This window comes from Gobius niger (genome assembly GCF_951799975.1).
Source record: "Gobius niger genome assembly, chromosome: 1".
Lineage (NCBI taxonomy): Eukaryota > Metazoa > Chordata > Actinopteri > Gobiiformes > Gobiidae > Gobius > Gobius niger.
In genome coordinates this window covers 26843592-26863679 of record NC_136852.1, presented here as the reverse complement: position 1 = coordinate 26863679, position 20088 = coordinate 26843592, and the positions used below count along the sequence as shown (strand labels likewise).

The 20088-nt window shown below is 42.6% G+C and overlaps 1 protein-coding gene across 6 annotated transcripts in view; it reads left to right on the top strand.

The window, feature by feature from the left end:
- Positions 1-9531: 9531 nt before the first annotated feature.
- fam131ab (family with sequence similarity 131 member Ab) overlaps positions 9532-20088 on the top strand; it is a 32380-nt gene continuing 21823 nt past the window's right edge. Inside the window, exons 1-2 of one of the 6 annotated variants that reach the window (XM_079559938.1) lie at positions 9532-9859; positions 18341-18480. Coding sequence is in view for 4 of the 6 variants with exons in the window: in XM_079559933.1 (XP_079416059.1) it covers positions 9941-9971; positions 18341-18480 (171 nt within the window). In the remaining 2 variants the exon portion in view is untranslated. Of the gene's footprint in view, positions 9972-10504; positions 10560-18340; positions 18481-20088 lie in introns of all 6 variants that reach the window. The other 5 variants (XM_079559935.1, XM_079559933.1, XM_079559936.1 and 2 more) reach the window with 5 other exon arrangements.

Sequence of the window (20088 nt, the reverse complement as noted above, 5' to 3'; positions counted from 1 at the left end):
TATTTTTATTGCTGAAAACTAAGTGGGGGGAAAAAAAGAAGATTTGTCTTTACTCTGAGCGGACTCGCCTCTCCTGAAACCCGTAAAGGTATACACACCAAACCGGACGAATCACGCTACCGCTTCTATTCATTCTTCAGTCAATCGCTCACATTCAGGAGGAGACACTGTTTCTGAGTGATTCTGGCAAAAGAAGAACCTCTGCAATGTTTAGAAGATTAAGTTGTGAATTACAATTGTTTCCCGATCCTTTGCTTGTGCTTTGGTGACAGTGGAATAGTTTTACTTCCTTTCTCTGACACTCTCAGTATGTGTGGGTTTGCAGTGTGCAGTATGGAGTGCGTTCTTTATCGCCTCCACGTCTGTGTTTTCATCAGTTCAGTGATACCATGTGTTCACCTTATTTCGACAAAAGACTATTTTCACATTTGTACTATTTTTAAGGCCACTATATTAGCGAGATTTGAAATATTCATACACTAAACTAAATTTTGCGAAGCGAAAATGATACTTTTCCCCGCTGAATGAACTCTCATTTCCGCGGTGCTAATTGAGGTGTGATGCCATTACTACAGCGGCCCATCAATAATGCACTACATTTAAATACGCCCTATTTTTATCCGAGGTGACTGATCGCACGGCTGATTTGGGGGCTTCTTCCGGGGAAACGAACTTTATTAAACCTGGCTTTGGACTCTCCTGCTGCTCATTTCGACCAGCCCGGGGACATTATTTTGGATTTCACAAAATGAGCTAATCTTTTACACACATCCAGGCGGACTCATTTGAAAGAAAGTGTTATCTGCCTTTTATCCTGGAGGGGGCCGTGATTGGAGGTTTTTTTGTTTTTCCTTTTTTTCCTGTGCAAATGTTGGCTCCTTTTGGAAATGCATTGATCGTATCTGCTAAAACAAATTATAAGGCCTAATTCTCAGTGACACGGGAAGTTGCAAACAATTAGGCCTCGCCGGATCAGAGCCAGGATCTTGCAGAGGGCAAGACACAACATTCTTATTCTGAACGCTCAACATCCGGGACTGGAGCGTTTAAGGGGAGACACTACAGGCAAAACTCAATTTTTTCAGTTTTCAGGTTTTGGGCCAAATTGGTCTCTGAACATATAAGCTTTCACCCGGAAACAGAAAATATGCCTAATCTTCACAATAACATGTTTAAATGTTGCGCTGATTCAATGTTCCCCCATAGACTTATATGGGACAATGCAATTTCAAGGGCCTTTTTCTCAAAACACATTTCTCTGTCATTGTGGCGACACTATGTCCACGTCAGTCAGACCTAAAGACTTGAAATTTTCCAGCCTTGGACTGAACAATATTTGGACAATTTTTTCAGAGGGATTTTTTATTATTTAATCCCTAGCCCCATTTATTGAGTTTTGAATGTCAAAAAATGAGGCAAAAATTACATTTTTACAATTTTTTCCACTAAAAAACAGCTTATTTTAAAACTAAACAAGAAATCCAAAATCCCCTCTGAAAAAAGTCTTGGTAACTCATTCATCAATAAAATGAAACCATAAATTTGAATGTCGCTCTATCCATTATTCAGATTTCGTTGCCGAAAAGATGGGAAATTTTAGGCATAAAACACCTTGTTCTTATATGAAAAGATAAAATGACAGAAAACTTGCAATATATTTTTTTCTCACATTTATGCCAGTGATCTACAGCAAACGTTTCAAATTGATATCTGTAAATATAATTGTTTTCCCTATTCACCTGTGTCTCGCCTTAAAATAGATTTGAACACATTTCCTCAACTCATTTCTTCTGTCAGTCTGTTACCACCATATGCTCTTTAGAATGCTGTGACGTCGCATGAACAGCAGGTGTAGGAGCTTGTTAGATTTGCATGGTCTGTCATACTGTCCATGGTTATTGTGTTTATTAGAAATCCACAATAGCCCTGTCCTTATGATGTTATGAAGTGTGACACAGATGAGCTGGCTTTACTGCGAGCCTTGGCCTGCTTTTATTTCATTAGCTCCCTCGTCTGAAGGTCCACCTTTTCTCCCCTACCTCTGTGTTACTTTGTTGCGCATCCTATTTCAGGGTTATATAGTTCTTTTTCATGGTAAAAAAAAAAAAAATCACAAAGATGGAACAAGGTGACTCACATATTACAGAAACTGAAACGACAGAACTGTAAAATACGAAAGAAAAGAATGACATTTTTAGTTTAGTTTTTAGTACATGAGCATTAATCAGCATATGAAAAGATGCTCTGACTTTAACTTCAATCTGCAGTCCCCGAGACAATTAGAAAACATTGTTCAAAAAGCTTAAAACAATACAGTTCATAATATTTACAAACAGTATTTACATTTTATTTCTTTAAAAAAAAAAGTACATTTCATCATTTCTTTTTTTTTGCTTTAATGCTGACATGTCTGAGTTCCCAGAAAATGTTGTTTCGCACCCAGGCAAAATTGTTCTAAATCTAGTGCAGTTAGAAGTTTGTTCCATTCTGAGATAGTTTTAAAGGAAAATGACAATTGTCCTAATGCTGTTTTTCGTTTTGGTACATTGACCATTGGTTGACTGTTGTTCTGACCATCTGATTAATTGGACAAACCTTTTTTGGGTGGAGGTGCCACATTATTAATAATTTTGAATAGTAACTTGAGATTAGCTGACTTAACTATATATTCAAAATAGAGCATTTTATATTTGGTTAATATTTGACAGCGAAGACGCCGTAGTGATTTCCTATCCAGAATCCTAAGCGCTTAAAGGAATAGTTCACCAGTTTTCCATACTGAGATATGTTCTTACCTGAGCTTAGACGAGTTGATGCGTACCTGTCTGGTCTTTGTGCGTGCCCTCAGCAAAACGACGCAAGATGTGGTTAGCAACTGGCCTCTCCCAATGTATTCCTATAGCTCCAAACGGGGTTAAGTTAGAAGCTACCACGCTCTTCCACGGGCACAAACAGAAACCAGACAGGTACGTATCAACTCGTCTAAACTCAGGTAAGAACATATCTCAGCATGGAAAAACGGTGAACTATTCCTTTAAAGGAATAGTTGTGCATATTTGACCTTGTAGTGTGACCCAGCGGCTGGATGAGTGGTCAGCATGGCACTTTTGCTTTCCGTCACAGTGGTCTCTGGGACGCTCCAGGATCAATTGTTTGGAAGATTTTCACTGCTGACGGACCCTCCCACCAGAATACCAACAAAACAAGTGAACCTGGAGCGTTGTAGAGACCATAGTGATGGAAAGTAAAGGTGTCATGCTGACCACAAGGTCAAATACGCAAAAAATATACTTTTTTTCACCTAAAAAGTTGCATAGTGCAGCTTTTAGAGATTCTAAAGGTTTCATTGTGGATGTGTTGGCTTGTGACCAGCCACACCCCAGAGTAAGTGAGGTAATATCATTGCATTGCAGTAGAGGTTTTTTTTTGCAGTAGCTCTTTGTATTGTCAATGAATTTCTTATAGATTTAAATGTAAACATGATATTTTATTGTATTGTATTTTAATTGTTTTCTTTTCATAAGCGGCTTTATCGAATCACACATTAAACCCCTCTTAAACCCCAACACAACCAAGCGCATTTTCTCCGGTTCAGCTTTACCCAAATCTAAAACTGTTGCTCTTTTTCACTTTTTGTTGTTTTTTCATCCTCGTTCTCGTCGCTATTTTTGATGCTTTTTTTTCCCCCAAGAAGCTTTTAGATTTGGGAAAAGCCAAACTAGAGAAAATGTGCTCGGTTATGGCGGGGGTTAAGAGGTTAAAACAGCAACTATAGGAAAAACTAAGAGAGTGACACTTGAAGATTTTCAGATTTTAGAGACTTTGGGTAATTTTGCAGCATAATCTGGAATAACTGATTGGGCTCCTACTAGTATCATCAGTCACTTTTTCCAGCAGGGTTTTTCCTGTATGGTCCGGATACTGATGATGGGGGGGGGGGGGGGTTGCAGCCTTAAACTTTTGCATCTCCATTTCCATCTTCCTTCCTCCTCCTCGTCCTCCTCCTCCTCCTCCTCCTTTATGTGCACCGTTTCCCTCTTTCATTCACGCCGCGCTCAGCAACAGGCTCCTACTCCCCGCTGCTGCTGTTCAAAACACGTCCTGTCGGGGGCGCTAGAACTCCAGACACTGAACCGCTTCTTGAACGAGACCTCGGCGACGCAGTATGTTGGGGCCGCTCCTTCTCCGCATGTTGCCGCAACTTTGAGGGGGTTATGAAATGGAAGTTGTGGGCGCACTGCAGAAGAAGAAAATGCATATGGATGTTATTACTGTATAATCATTATGAATAACTGGACTTTAGATATTGATTTGTTTTTGCTCTTCTCCCTGCATGAGTGTATAGTCTGTTATGTTGACCTGTTAGGCAAATGCATTTTAATTAGCCTGTACTGCAGCTTTCAGAAATCCCACAGCTTTAACAATGGTTCGGAGCCAGTAATGCTCTGTTTGTGCATTAAAACAAATGGCGAGCAATAAAATTAAGCTTGTGTTTCCATGCCAACGATCAGTTAAATGACCCAAGGAAACAATTGCGACTTAATTATATTCAGAGTGTTCTGAAAGCCTCGTCTTGTGCAAACAGAAAAAAAAAGAAGAAAAACAACAACACACAAGCGCATTAGCAGAGCGCGCACAAATACAGTCTGCAGTTGTTGATTGTGCGGCACCTGATCTGCTTCTGGTGCTGTTCCTAAGCCCGGACAAATGAAGAGGTTGGATACTATTCCCAGTCACTTCAAAGAAAGGTGAGGCAATGAGCTAAAAACACTGCTGCGGCTTCCCAAACTGTGGTGTGTCTTTGTTCAAGTTCATTTGCGTCGGCTCTGAGTTGTCCAGGAATTTTCCATCAGAGTAGAGATTTCCAAATATTGTCAAATTGTAAGTAATTTCAGGCTAATTTCATTTCTGTTTTTAGGCCTCTAATAATTTCATATTGTGCTGTGTTATGGGAGATTTGTGTCAAAAACTTAATTGCCAAATTTGTACCAAATAAGATTTCAAGTAGCCTATACAAAAACCAACATTTAAACCATTTCAAATCACATTTATGTTCAAAACAGCCTTCAACATCATTTAGCTATGTTTGGGTCGACTCTTTCTTTTTGGAAGTGCTTTGAGTGTCTTGAATAGCACTGTACAAATTGAAGATATTTATTTACTTGGTTTTCACACAGGCTCTAGCTAGGTCGCCCGAAAGGGGCTCTCGATCCGTTGGCTCCGAGACCACCTGTTTCAGTTGGACTTTTTCAGCGGCTTCACTCGCTCTCTGGATCAGAGTGTGATGTGACTGCGGCCGAACTACTCTTTGACACCTCTTTTCTGTGTGAAGAAAGAATGAATACGTGCTGCCTGACTCCTCTGGCAAGGCAAAGTTGATCAACTTTAAATCATGAAGGCAGCCTATATGTCTCTATTCTGCCCCTCTGTCCTTTCCTGCTGCAGTAAAACGTTCCTCTTCAAGTGCATTTCTCCTCGCTTCACATACCAGCCTCATAGTAGTAAACCACGTGGGAGAGGAGTGACCGCCGAGGAACATCGTGTGTGTCGGCGCACTGACGGGTTGATGCCCGTTGTCTTGGGCATAAGTTCAGCAAACAGCTGATCGTTGTTTCGTGTGTGACATGGACTGAACTAACTTTGAAGTTCTGTTGGAATTAGGGCGGTCTCGACTCGACCCACAAGGCCCTCCAACCTGTGTGAAGACGCCCTAAGGTCTGCACAAAGCAAGACACTGATGCAACGGAGAGAAGAAAAAACGGTTTTGCAGTGAACACAGACAGTTCTCTGGTCTGACAGACAGAGACACCACACTGCAAAAAGGACCCTACTAAAAACAAGGTAAAAAAAATCTTAAAATAAGACATTTTGTCTTGTTTGAAGGAAAAAATTCTGCCAATGGGGTAAGCATTATTTTCTTGCTAAGAATTCTTGTTTCAAGAATAGTTTTCTCATCATAAAACAAGAAAGAAACACTAAATTTAAGCAAATAAATAGCTAGAATTAAGCAAAATCTCCTCAGAAAATGGAATAATTTAAGGAAAACATTCTTATTTAGTGAAAAATTGTGGTTATTTTACTTAAATGTTACTTGATTTAAGTAAAATGTTCTAAATTACACACATTTTTGAGCAAAATGTTCTTAATAAATAGTAATATTTAAGGAAAATATTGCCCACGCCCGGGGACCCATCTCCATGATGTGGAGCCAGATGGTCAGAATCACCTGGCCGGGGGATTCACCTATTGCGCATGTTTTTAGTGGTAGATATGGGGAGAACATGCAAACTCCACACAGAAAGGCCCTGTCTTGGTGGGAATCGAACCCAGGACCTTCCAGCTGTGAAGCTGAGGCTCTAACCACTGTGCCACCGTGTCGCCCACTTTAAAGAATGGAATGTATTATCTATCTGTGAGAATCAGTTCTTAGATCAACAGTTGTTGTGATCTTATTTTTTCTTAAAATAAGAAAAAATATTCTTTGTCTAAAGCTGAAGAAGATTCAAAAAGTTTGTCTTTCAAGAAAAATTAGCATGTTTTTAGCAAATATATCTGGACAAGAAATGGCTATATTTTATTTCCAAAAACAAGATTTTTTTTCTCAAGAAAACTTTGCTCGGCAAGACATTATTACTTTTTAGGGAAAAAATAAGAACTTATTTCTTAAAGTAAGACATTTTTTACTTGCTTAGAATCCACTTTTTGCAGTGCACTGCAAACTTAGTTGGAAGACACGAGAGCTGCAGCAGAGGTAGAGAAAACATCATCGGAACTGCTTCAGTGTGTGAAGGTAAACTCCTGTCTGTCTCTAACTCTGACCCACATCGTGTCTTATTTAACACAGATACGGTGGAAACATCTATGATGGGAACAAGTCTTTCCAGAACACTCTCCGGCCACAAATATCGTCTGTGTATCACACTGTTTTCCATATATGGTTTATGCCAGGTGCCCTTCCTGATATGATGCACCCCTTAATCCTACATTAAGTTCCCCCCTAATTGGACTGAGCCTGTGACATAAATTCTATAAATACTGAAATAAAGTGTCAAATCTAACAAAAAGCATTTTCCTCGTCCATATAATGATTCTTTTACTACTTGCAGAGAATGTAAATAGACCTGGCACATGTGCAGGGGCTATTTTGACTCACGGTCCATTCATTCTTGGTCTGGTGCTTTATTCAATTGCGGGGGCGGACCTGCTCTCTGTGACCCTGGGCCTGTTTGTCTTTATGAGAACACAGCGATGTCTTTTCTCCGTCTGCGGGCAAATGTTTCGAGATGAGGTGGGCGTGCACACACAGTGGACTACAACAGGACCCTAACAACAGGCTTCAATGGAATCCCGCTTTCATTGGATGCAATTTGTTATTCTTGAAAACGCATACATCTATGTATTTTCAAAAATAAATAGATGTATGCATTACGATGACCAAAGACACTCTTGCATAATACTCCACTATGGAATGAATAAGTCCTTCAAGTCCTTCTTTTTCTTGATGTAATTGGTAATTCCTGAAAATCCACGAAGGGAAAATGTCACACTTTATTTTCAGAGGTGTTACCTGCCCTGTGCTGTGTGGGTGTTGTAAGGTCATAAGCCTGGAGCAAGGTAAGGAAGAGGGACATCTGTCTGAATCTTGTGTGAAAAATCTCGCCTCGGTTACACATGTGTTTTTGGCTATAATTGGAACCACTGGACAGATCCTGTTGCGACCCTATAAGGGCTTTACACCTTTAACACAGTGGACAACAGGTTGTGCCAGACTAAAACAATCATCTATAGATGCAGGCAGTGACTTAAAGTGCAGATGACACATTAGACACAATTTGTGCTAGCAAGAAAAAGGTTACCACTATTATAGTGACATCATTTCCTGTGGAAAACTGGAGCTCCACCAATCATGTGCCCCTCCATCTATAGCGTTCAGACCCTTTTCACATTTTTTGGGATGTTTATTGTTTTTACTTCCTTTTTGGACACTGACAGGAAGTGACATACATAGAGGTAAACATTTTTAACCTCTTAGCCCCTGCCTTAACCGTTTAGACCAGGGGTGGGCAATTAATTTTCATAAGGGGCCACATGAGAAGCCTGAATTGAGTCGGAGGGCTGCACCAACAATACCTCGAACTTGTTCTGCTCAACTCTTATTTAGTTGGACAACTATTTTCTGTAAATATAATAATAGTCCTACTCCATATCAAGCCACGGACATGCATGTGTGTGCATCGTTATTTCAGTTATTCAACTCCTCATCCTCATTAACTTCTGCCGTCACACTGAAAGCACCTCTGCACGGAGCGTGTGGGAAATGAAGTGATGCACTAAAGCAGGGGTCTCCAAGTACATTCCCCTGGGGGCCAAAATATATCAGGAGTGAATTGCCATAAACAAAATCTCCAAAATGAAACGACATTTTGACCGGGAAAATACTATTGAGGAAACTTTTTCAAATAAATGAATAGTAATGAGTCTGACAGGACTGTGGCCTCATTAAAACGGCTTACACTTGTATTGCCTGTCACAAGTTTCTGCTACACTACAGTCATTATTCATTCACTCCACACATTTCCCACAGAGCTACAATGTGTTGTTTATATCCTGATCTCTCATTATATCAGTGCCCTCTACTGGACACGTGTGGAATTCTTTCATTTTATATTTATTTAAGCTGCCCCCTAGTGGCTTGAGCGATCATTCTGGTCATTTCTTTAAAACATACTCTGCATATAGGAATGGGCTGGAGACTTACTTTTCATACATACATCCAGGCCAAATGTGGCCCGCGGGCCGGGATTTGCCCAGGTCTGATATAAGTCATTTTACAAAAGGATCATATGTACTTTAAAGCATAAAGGGATTAATTATGGTATATTTTCAGTGAGATCAGGGACCAACCAATCCGCCTTCCCCTGGTCTTGTAATTCTTCTCAGTTCCTGTATTTCATTTGTTATTTGCGAAAGTCTGCCATGTCATCAAAGGTCCACTTTCATGTTTCTGTCATACATTGACAAACTGCCCCCTGCTGGCGGTTGCTGTTAATGCGCTGTGAATGCGATTCAAACCAGTGACTGATGCAGATTAAAGCATTATGTAGAAGAATAGAAGAACGGGACCTACATACATTCAAATTAATTTTGCTTGTCCCAAAAACTATGCTTTTTTGGTTGTACATCCCATCTGCCTTCATCTGTCCCTCTCGCACCACATTCAAATCTTATTGTCCCACTTTTAACGACTTTTAAAGATGGTCACCTGACTCACAACTCATTTCACAATCAAAACGAGTGATGGTGAGGATCAAAGAAAATCACAACGTTCTCCGGCGGAATCCTCCCTTGCCCGTACACCACCGGTTGCACGTAGCTCCTACAGTAGCAGAAGCGCATCTCTCTCCCCCTCAAAACCCCGCCTCATCTCGCGCTTGTAAGGTGACACCAGCCAATCCGCGCTCTTTCCGCTCCTACCTCGCGAACAGGCAGGATTGTGGGGTTGGGGGGGGAGGCGGAAACGACTCGTGGGTCCGTATAAAAACCCTGCTTTTGGCGTGGGGATTTCATGCAGCTCTTGCGCCCATGTGCTGCGTGCGTGCACCTGCGTTCCCAGGAGCGGAAAGAAAGAGAGACAGACGGACGGGTGCGCGGGCGAGCGAGCGAGCGAGCGAGCGAGCGAGCGCTCCCTGGGAATTAGTTACAGAAGAACGTGTTCTGAATGAAAACGAGACAAACGGAAGAAAACATTGCGGACATGCTGCTGAGGTGATGTGTGGAAAGGCTCTCTCTCTCCCCGCCCTCCGCACGGCGTCACTTCGGTGGTCTGAGTGAGACGAGAAACCAGCTACCCATCTGCGAGGTACCACACGTATTCATTTCTCCTTACAAAAAAAAAAAATAAGAGAGAGAATTTAGGGACTTTACAAATGCAGCCGAAAACATGGGGTGTATCAGCTCCAAAGCGCCAGTTGGTAAGATTTTAAACGCTATTTGCAATTATGCCTGATTTATTCTGTCTTCTTTTCTTTTCTTTTTTTTACGCATTGTATTCCCTCCTCCTCCTCCTTCTTCTCCTTCTCCTCCTTGGCGACCCTGTTTCGCCCAATTTGGCTAAATCCGCACACCATCCCAACGTTTGCGCACCTCAATGGTTTCGCACGTCTCGAGGTTAAACGCCGTGAGACGGAGAGGTGACAGATGAGGTTGGTCGGTTACATGCGCTCTAAACATCGCGATGCTACGAGAGAGTTGCAAGAAGAAGAAGACAGAAAGGGGAGAGAGGGAAGGGGAAGGAAAAAAAAAAAAGGAAAAAAAAGAAAAAGCTTTTTGGTTGAACGGCAGTCGCCACGCAGACTGACAGCGCGCATCTGCACACCCCTCTCTGCACGCTTGGCTCTGCCTTGGCTTGCGCACAGAAAAGGATGCCCTGCTAGAAGACGGCTTGCCTTGAATCATTTTTGAGTTGTTTTTTTTCTTTTTTTCTTTTTTTTTTGCTAACCTGAAGAATATCGGCGGCGGACGCGATGGTTCTGACCGCGCTGACCCAATTTAGCTGCAAGGTAGGACACGGTTTTTACGCATCGCGACGAGACGCGCAATCTCGCAGTGACTTGGACCGTCGCTCGGTGTAAACGCTGCGGTTATTCCACATAGTTTTCATGCGCCAAGAAAGTCTCCTGTTGCCGTCGCGCGCACGCTTGTTTGCACCCCCCCTCTCCGGCTTTTGGCGTCTGGATAAACGTCGCCAAAAAAAAATAAAAAATAAAGGACGGTGTCGTTTCCTCCGTGGCATACGCGGATCTCTGGCACTCCAGGGGCTCCTAAATACATTCCCCCACCTGGATACTACACAGCAGCAGGCACTAATGTCCCCCCGTAGAGGCTACATCAAACATGCCCTACATCCATTCACACACCCGTTTGACATTCGTGTCGTTAAGTAACCCGCCGCTGTGCGTAACAGGCTATACGACTTCTTCTAGGTTCCCCCAGCTCGTGAACGCGACATGACACGAGCACGGGCTTATGCACCTGTTACCTCGACCCATGACTGCAGTGATTTTTTTTTTAGTCTCTTAGCGATTTCATCATCATGCATCCTGTGTTGATGAGCTCTGAGTAAGAAATGAAATGCCTGCGAGGTGTCGTTTGATGCTTTTGTGTGTGGATTGGATTTGGCGTTGGTGCATATGGCGACCCCTTGTCTTCTCGTATCAAGGACGTGCTCTGTACTATTATTATTATTATTATTATTATTATTATTATTATTATTATTATTATTATTATTATTATTATTATTATTATTATTATTAATGTCCACAATTCAGCGGGAGCCACCTGTTCCGTTCATCTGCTGTGTGCAGGGGATATCGGTAGAACTTCGCCGTGCGGTTTTTCCTTGACCTAAATTGCCTTTACGTTGCGCTGTGCCCCTTGATTCCCACGAGGCTGTAATCGGTGGGGAGACAGAAAGAGAAAAGGGGGTGGTGGTAGGGGGGGGGGGGGGGGGGGGGGGGGGGGGGGGAGAAGAGGAAAAACACGGAGCTAAAAAAGACGAGGTCTCTCCGTCTGCAGTTTCCACGACAACGGCGACCGAAGAGACAGCGGGCGATTGTGCGTGCGTCGTGTGCGTCAGTCATATTTGCAATAGGAAAAATAAATACGCATAAAAAAAAAAAAATGAAAGGGGGGGTGGGGGGGCACGTGCTGTAAATTTGAGAGGAGATGTTTACACGTTTCTGGTGATGTCAATGCTCCGCAACAGTGGGTTGTTTTGTAAGTGTTTTTTTTTTTACAACACCCTCAGTCGTTCAAGCGTATGATTATTCTTTACTCTGCTGCCTAGTTATCGGGTCAGAAACCATCTCTGTGTTTGAAACGAATCATGAACTTCATATGAGCTTCATATCAATATCAATATCTCAAGCTTTTTTTCCTAACTTTTGAGATTGTTCTCCGCCAGTGTCAAGGGCGTGCTGAGTAGTCGGGAGAGTCGGGAAGTTTCCTGGTGGGCCACGGTATTTTGGGGCCGGCGGAAGAAGAAAAAAAAAGCTATCAATAATGTACTCTCAGTCTTTCACACTTGTACTATATTACAGGCTCAAAGGCTTTAACAGTGCTGCAGCAGGAGCCTGGGCTGCTGTTTTAGACATAGGCTAGGTGTTATAGGTGTTAAAGTGAAGTTAGTGGAGAGAACGTAGTGTCTGTGTGAGTTAATGAGTGAAAAGGCGGGTGAGGCAAAAAAAAGAAAGAATGTAAAGCAGTAGTGACCAATGTATAACAAGTGCATGAACAATATATTTGTCGTTTGTCAGTGGTTATGTGCCAGGCCCAGATTAAGTGTGTAGAGGCCGATTTGAAAAGAGGTAGAATCAATCCAACAGACTACTGTGCTCTAGGCTGGCGCTCTACGAGGTGAGCTATAAGTCTAGAGTGATTTGGGCTGGTTTAAGTAATAAAACTCCCGCGCCGGAATGATATTCCAGCGCACCCCTCGCTATAGTGTAGAGTCTAGTTTTCTACAATAGTCTATAGCGGTGCAAATGAAGTGATGACAAATTAAGAATGGTGTGTCTGAAACTACAGAACTTATTCAACGAGTTATGTGCGCACACCTCATTGTAGGAGCTTTAATCCCCTCCACTAAAAGTGATGGGTGTAATGTATAATGCATTTGCTTCAGTAGTTCTTAAAGTGCATTAAAGTGCCTTGTCATTAGTGTCTTCTCCACCCCTCATCATGAAATATTCCCGATAATATTTCTTTAAAACCCTCCAAGTAGCACTTCCATCAACATCAGGGCTGAAAATGATCTGTAATAGACCTTAATTCTGTCTATTTAAACCATGTCTAATCCAGAAAAAACAACGAATCTTTCGCCACTTGCTCAGTTTTGCAGGCAGCTCTTACTGTACAACTTCAAGTGCAAGACATTTTCTACTTCACTATTTACCCAAAAAATCCCAATTCAGACGCGCCTTCCTGTTGCATTATTAAGCAGATTTATAATGAAAGCCATGAACGTGTCCGGGTCAGCTGTGTTTTCCTCGAGCCTTTTTTTTTTTTTTGCCACTTCATTCGCCTCCCTCTGCTGACTAAGGGCCCACTGCTGCAGAAACCGTTGGATTAAAGGCTTGTGTAGAGCCGAGCCAAAGGGAAAGCGAGCTTGTGGTGGAGAGTACGGGAGGGAGCGCAGTGCAGAAATCTATTAGCCAGTGCCGCATTAACAACAATACGTCTTCAGTATTCAGGGCCTATGCACAGAGGGGTTGATACAGAGTTGTGGAGCGGTTATTCTTAAAAAGTTTGCGGCAGGATACGTTTAGAAACTTTTGGCTTTTCAAGTTGAAACTCAATCCACAGGTAATGTTATCAACTGTAGTAGCGTTATTGGTTATTTGTTGAAATATATCGGATAACCCAGAGTCTCTTTCTCACGCTGATTAGGATATTTCCTGTAAGTTTTGTAGTTGCTCTCTTGCCCTGGAGAGAGGGAATGCAACCTCTACTCTTTGTTTGTTTGTTTGTTTTCTAAAATCTGGCTATTAAACAGTAGCTACTATTAGCTAGCTATCGAACATGTCTATACTGAGTAATGTTGTCATTACTTTCGCTTGTAATTGTTTGTTGGCTAAAGCAGTCAGGAAGCTGTTTGAGATGGGAGGGCTCTGGGTCCTCACTCACATTAGAGGCGGTTCTTTAGCTTTTATTTGCATTTCCAGTGACAATTCTCACCTCGGACACACTACCCGCTCTTTAATTCTGTTCCGTTGCCTCTGCATTGCCCTCAAAAGTTCTCACACCGAGAATCCGTTCTCATTCAGTCCTACTTGCTCCATCGAGTTTTCCCAAAGCGTTGCCGCAGGGAAAACTGCAGCCATAGACATAACATTATACTATACCTCTAGACCTCACTCTGAATCCATTGCAGCAGTGTCGGCACCGCGCCTCAAGGACCAAAGAGAAGGGCTTTCCTCGCCCACTGGCTGTAGCACAAAGTCTTATTTACACACCGCCTCTCTCCAAAAGATCACTGATCTGTAGCGTTAAATGATGTGAATAAATGTGCCGAAACGGTTGATGTGTTCGATGCCGCCTTCCATTTAAGAAGGTGGGATCGTGGGTAGTCTGCATGATGTTTTTATGTGGAATTCCTTTTGGCGCAGACTAACAGGCTGATGCTCAGTGTTCGTGCTCTTGCATTTATTGAGTCTGAAAGAATCTTTGCGAGAGGCCTAGATATATAGTGCACAACAATTGGGGCTTAAATACCTATTTGGCTACCCGAGCATTGATATCTTTTGCATTTTATGATTGGAAATAAGGTAAAGTAAGGTTACTGAGAAACAGGAGCCATGGTTTGTTAGGATTTTGCCTGGAGCGCCCTCTGCAGGCAGCAGTGGGACAGTCAAAACAAAACTTTCAGTTTCTGAAAAGTAGTTAGCAGCTCCATGAAGCAATGATGAACTGAACCGTCCAATGTTTTATTATGGGCTTTCAAAATGCAGAGGGTTTTGTTGCATTATAGTTGTAAGCAAGTCAGTGCTTTATTTGTCATTGTACAACACAATAGTGTTCAGGTGTTAGTCCTGAGCCGCGCCACCACTGTGGGCTAACCTGACCAGCATGTTTATGGAGGTCTGGGAAATCGTAGCACCCAGAGGAAACCTGGCTGGCTGCCTTCAGTGCTCCTCCACCCCCTCCTTCCTCCTGCGCAGCTCCCTCCGCTCCACAACAGTCTATCACCATCTTCTGGGAAGAGCTTTGCAGTGAATCTGTTTTATTCTCCAGTGAACATCCATTAGCCCGAACAAATAAGGACAGAAGGTATGTGTGGCATTACAATTGAGTCTTGCCCGGATACCTCCTCCTTTGTCTCTCTCCTGTAGCTCCTCTGTGATGCAGATGTGAGGGGCTCTTGGTGCCTCTTCAGTGTTTCAGTAGAAGAAATTTGTAGGTCTCAAAAACAACCCCAAAAAACAGGAAGAACAGATCGGAGCACTTCAGCAGTAAATGGCATTTATCTAAATTGCATGAATAAAGTGAAATGCTACTCCAGGTGTGTTTTTGACTTTGGGGGGGGAATCATGGTTGCATCCGTTGAGGTATGCAACACCTGTGTGTTTTGCGCCTTATTGAAAACATCTACTCCACACTGTCAGGCAGCTCGCCACACTCTTAAAACCCAATTCCCAGAGAAAAGATGAAGCTGTGTGTTTGCCCCTCTAAATGTCATTGCCTGTCTCCTCTTTCCCTCCTTCTCTCTCTCCACACACTCAAACACACTCACTCACGCACAAACCGCAGGGACCCGGTTCCAGTTACTGTCCGTGAAAAGAACAAGTCGCTCGATTAGGCCGCGGCACCCATCTCAAATAGTCCAATATCGAGAGCGATCACTCACCCCCCCGGTGGGTCAAAGCAGAGGCGTTTAGCGCGCCCAGCTCAAGTTGCCCACCAGTAGAATTCAATACGGGCACTTTAATTGGGCGTGATGAGATCGGATGCGCTGGAGGAGGGGAGGGGGGGGGGGGGATGGGGCGGCGGCATTGTATCTGCACATGTAGGCCACGCCACGGGGGTCATCGAAAGTATGGGAAAAGTGTCACGAGCAATACTGCGGCGTACAGGATGTGGTGTCTCTTGAAACATAATAGGTAGGATTCACTTTCTGATAACGTGTGTCGCTTCCTGTGGCCCGAGGATCAGCTATAAACATCACAAAACATGTACAACCAGGGGGGAAAAACAAGGTCCTTTCCTTGCTGGGATAGAGGTTTTACATGCATGACCTATGAAGTCTGAGGCTGTGTTGGTGTCTTTCTAAATTGATGTCAAACTGATGGAACCGTGTCTGTGCCACTCTTTATTTTTTTTATTTTTTTTAGGGCAATTCAAGGTGAATCAAGGTTTCAATCCTCATCCTAGCTCACTGAAGGTGGTTCTTCTCGGTGCACCCTGACTTTCTGTGGCGATATTTGAAGTAAAATGAATAGCTAGCATGTGGGGAGCTGTCCGTGGTGCTGAAATGCTTTGTCGTCTGGTTTAACCTCTTAGCCCCCGCCTTAACCGAGTGCATTTTCTCCAGTTCAGCTTTACCAAAATCGATAAGGTCACACACAGACTATAGGCCAGTGTAACGCCTCATTTGAAAGCCAAGACCTACCACACTCGTCTAAATGGATCTTTTCCTCTGTTCCCCCTTGTTGCTTTTTTTTCACACTCTCGTTGCACTTTCTTCCCTGTTTTCATCTCATTTTTGTTTCCATTTTTTGACACTTTTTTTTTCAAGAAGCTTTTAGATTTGGCTAAAGCCGAACTGGAGAAAAAGTGCTTGGTTAAGGCGGGCGTTAAGAGGTTCTAAAGCCTGTAGGTTTAACACCGGAGCCATGCGGACACACGAAGCGCGATGTCACTGCCCTTCATGTGTCGGCGGGCAGTGACATTTACAGACTGTCTGTTTGTTGTCAGTGACGCGTCCCGATGATGTGTCAGGAAAAGTGCTTTAGGTAACAACTGTTGTTTTGCTGCATCGGGTCGCGGCGATACACGAGAACTTATTTGTTTACTTTGAGTGACTATTCTGATTTTTTTTTTGTCTCCTATTGAGCGACGATGCATAACACATAACACAAGGCTTCAATTATGAGCGCAAGAACGACAAAATGTCCTGGCTCCATGGGGTATGTTTATGTTTATGTGTTTGAAGCCTGCACAACATGCCGCCAAATTATCGCTGTATTGGGTGACGCAATATCCATGTCAAGCAAATGAGGACTTCCACCTGACTGAGGTTTACACACTGCTGCTTAACCTCTTAATCCCCACTTGAACAAGCATATTTTTGCATCATATTGCTAACTACTATATGATGCCACCCAGCAGCACACTCTTCCCACTTCCCACTCGCCCACTCGCTCATCTCCTTTCGTGGAATAAAGATGAGGCTTTGGGCTGCTGCCTGGGCCGCACCTGCATGATGATGTGGCATGGCTTGAACCGGAGCATGGACTTAAACTCTAAATCTTGTTATCTCACCGCAAGAAGCCTCTCGCTGCAATGTAATGTGATCTGATGCACAGCTCCGACACTGACGCCACACTTTTCCACCGTGAACCACCCTCGACAGCGCAAAGGCAATCCGTTCAAGTCATTCTCGCTTAGACTCTGTGTTAAGATTTACAAGGGATGGCTTTTTCAAACTGTCATTGGGAGACTGGAGGATTTTAGTTTCTTCTTTTCATTTTGATTTAGTCGTATTTTAGTCGCCGAAAAACATCTGGACAGTTTCAATCTCATTAACAGTTTAGTTTCAGTCGGCAAAACAATACTTTGACTAAAATTATAAGGAAATATTTAGTCGATTTTGTCATTGCAAGATATATTGACTATGCCAATATCTTTTTGTAATTTTTTTTTTTTTTTTTTGTCAGTTGTTCTGAGCGGAAAGTGCAGTGAGATGTGGCAACATTACATTTTCTAAAGGTCATCCATTGCCACCGGCTGCTGCGGTGATACAGGCATGGGTTGGCATGGGGACATCTTGGGGAGGACGTCTTTAAAACTCATGGTTGGGGAGTTTCTTCTTCACAAAGTAAATGACACCCATGTGGCATAACATTGTGAGCGCATGCCTCATGTCGTCTCAAATGCAACAAAATGTGGTGCTAATTTACACTAGTCTACTTACCAAAGTCTTTAACCTCTTACACCCCGCCCTTAACCGGGCACATTTTCTCCAGTTCAGTTTGACCCAAATCTAAAAGCTTCTCGATTGGAGTTTACAGATTATAGGCCAGAGGAACGGCTCATCTAGAAGGATCTTGTGTCCTGTGTTGATGCCGCAATTTTAGTTGTCTTTTTTTATTGTTTTTGTCAGACACTTTTTCATCACTTTTTTTCATCACTTGCTTGTCATTTTCTCATCACATTTTTCGTCACTTTTTTGTATTTTTTTTTTGTAAATTTTTCGTCACTTTTTGTTATTTTTTGTCATTTTTTTTCATCACATTTTTCATCAAATTTTTATAATTTTTTGTTCATTTTTTGTAATTTTTTGGTCACTTTTTGTTATTTTTTTGTCATTTTTTTCATCACATTTTAGTCACTTTTTTGTCAGATTTTTGTTGTTTTTTGTTTACTTTTTCATCCTCATTGTCTCGCCATTTTGACGGCTTTTTCAAGAAGCTTTTAGATTTAGTTTAAGTCGAACTGGAGAAAATGCGCTCGGTTTAGGTGGGGGTTCAGAGGGTAAATTTCCCCTTACATAAGACGGTGTAAAGCCAACTGAGTTTTGCAGCGGTCTGGAACCCCGTTCATGTGGCTCTGTTCCTCCCGACAGTGGCGGGGGACGGGACACTGCGTGTGGACTGGAGCGCAGCGAGCTCTCGGTCCGATCTGACTCTTTTGGGGAACACACGGACCAGCCTGGCACGCAGACTCATTCTCACTGCGCCTCTGAGGGTTCTGGACTTCAGCAAGGTGCTTATATACTTTTAAGCTACAGACGTTTGGGATTGCAGTATAGAAAATCATAAATATGTGTTGAAGGTTTGCGACGTGGATTGCTGAAAGATCTTGTTTTTTAAAGCTGCCGACGAGAACACTACCCTTTTGTCAGAACCTTAGGAACATGATTTATAGCTTGCATGGGAATTGCATGCAAGCTATAAATCGTCAGACCTTGGAATACTGTGATTTGTGAATTTCATGGTATAAGAACGTAGAGACGTGGTGTTCAGCGAAATACGTGCATGTGTTGACAGTATGTCGCCTCCTCCTGGCGACAGTGGGTAGTGAGGCATGTTAAGATTGATTATTAGCAGCATGGCTATTTGCAACGTGCCAATGAATAGATTCACAGATGGATCATTGGTGTTGAAATGGAAAGGGGGATTTTTAGACGCCTTTTGAAAACACTGAAGCAAGAAGCTTATGAGCACTTACCCCCAAACTCAAGATAATAACTTGGCATTTACATTAAATGACTGACACTCATGTACTATACACATTAAACCCCAAAGGAGTAATACTTATTACAGTAATAGTAATGAAATCGTAATCAGTCACATGCATGACCCCTGCAGCATGCTTCAGTTTCCACAGCAATAGTAACAAAAGAAGTTTACATAATAATAATACTAATAATAATAATGGCTTACAGTTGTATTGCACTTTACAAGCCTGTATTACTAAGTTTCTCAAAGCGCTACACTGTCGTCATTATTCATTCACTCCATACACGGTGGTGATAAGCTACTGTTGTAGCCACAGCTGCCCTGCCATCGGCCCCACCAACCACTCACTCACTCACTACATTCACCCAGGCCTCCTGGTTCCCCAACGGTCTCCCTCCAAGTACTGACCAGGTCCTTCCCTGCTGAGCTTTCAGGATCTGATGGTATTGGGCATAGCCAAGTCAGTATGACCATGTTCAGTTATTCAAACCCAGGCACATACAAATACAACATATATTCTCAGTAAATCAGTCTAGGAAATAGATATTATCTATGAAATGTTCCAGCCTTGGACTGAACAATGTTCTGTAGGAGCTACTAATGTGGAGATATTGTCGCCACAATGTGAGAAAATTGCATTTTGAGAAAATGGCCCTTGAATTGTCCTATAGAAATCTATAGAGAAACATTGAATCAGTGCAATATTTAACCCCTTAACCTTCACCTTACTTTAATTACTGAAGCATGATAACACAAACAAGGAAGCTTAGATGAGTTTTGCAGGTCTTAGTTTGAAATGAGGCGTGACGCTGGCCTATAAGCTGTAAACTCCAGCCGAGAAGCTTTTAAATTTGGCTAAAACTGGAGAAAATGTTCTCAGTGAAGGTGGGGGTTAAGGGGTTAAACATGTTATTGTGGTGATTAGGTCTTTTTTTTTTTCTATCTTTTTATTCAGAGCTTAAAGATGCTTTTGCCTGGACTAAACCATAATGCCAACATTCCTCAGCATTTTGTAATTCATAGAGGCAGTATACAGCAGTATTCAGGACTCTGTCTTATCAAACCGAAAACCAACAGTGATCCTCAGTCCCGTAGTGAGATGAAGAGATGCAGCTCAAATAATTGCCGCATG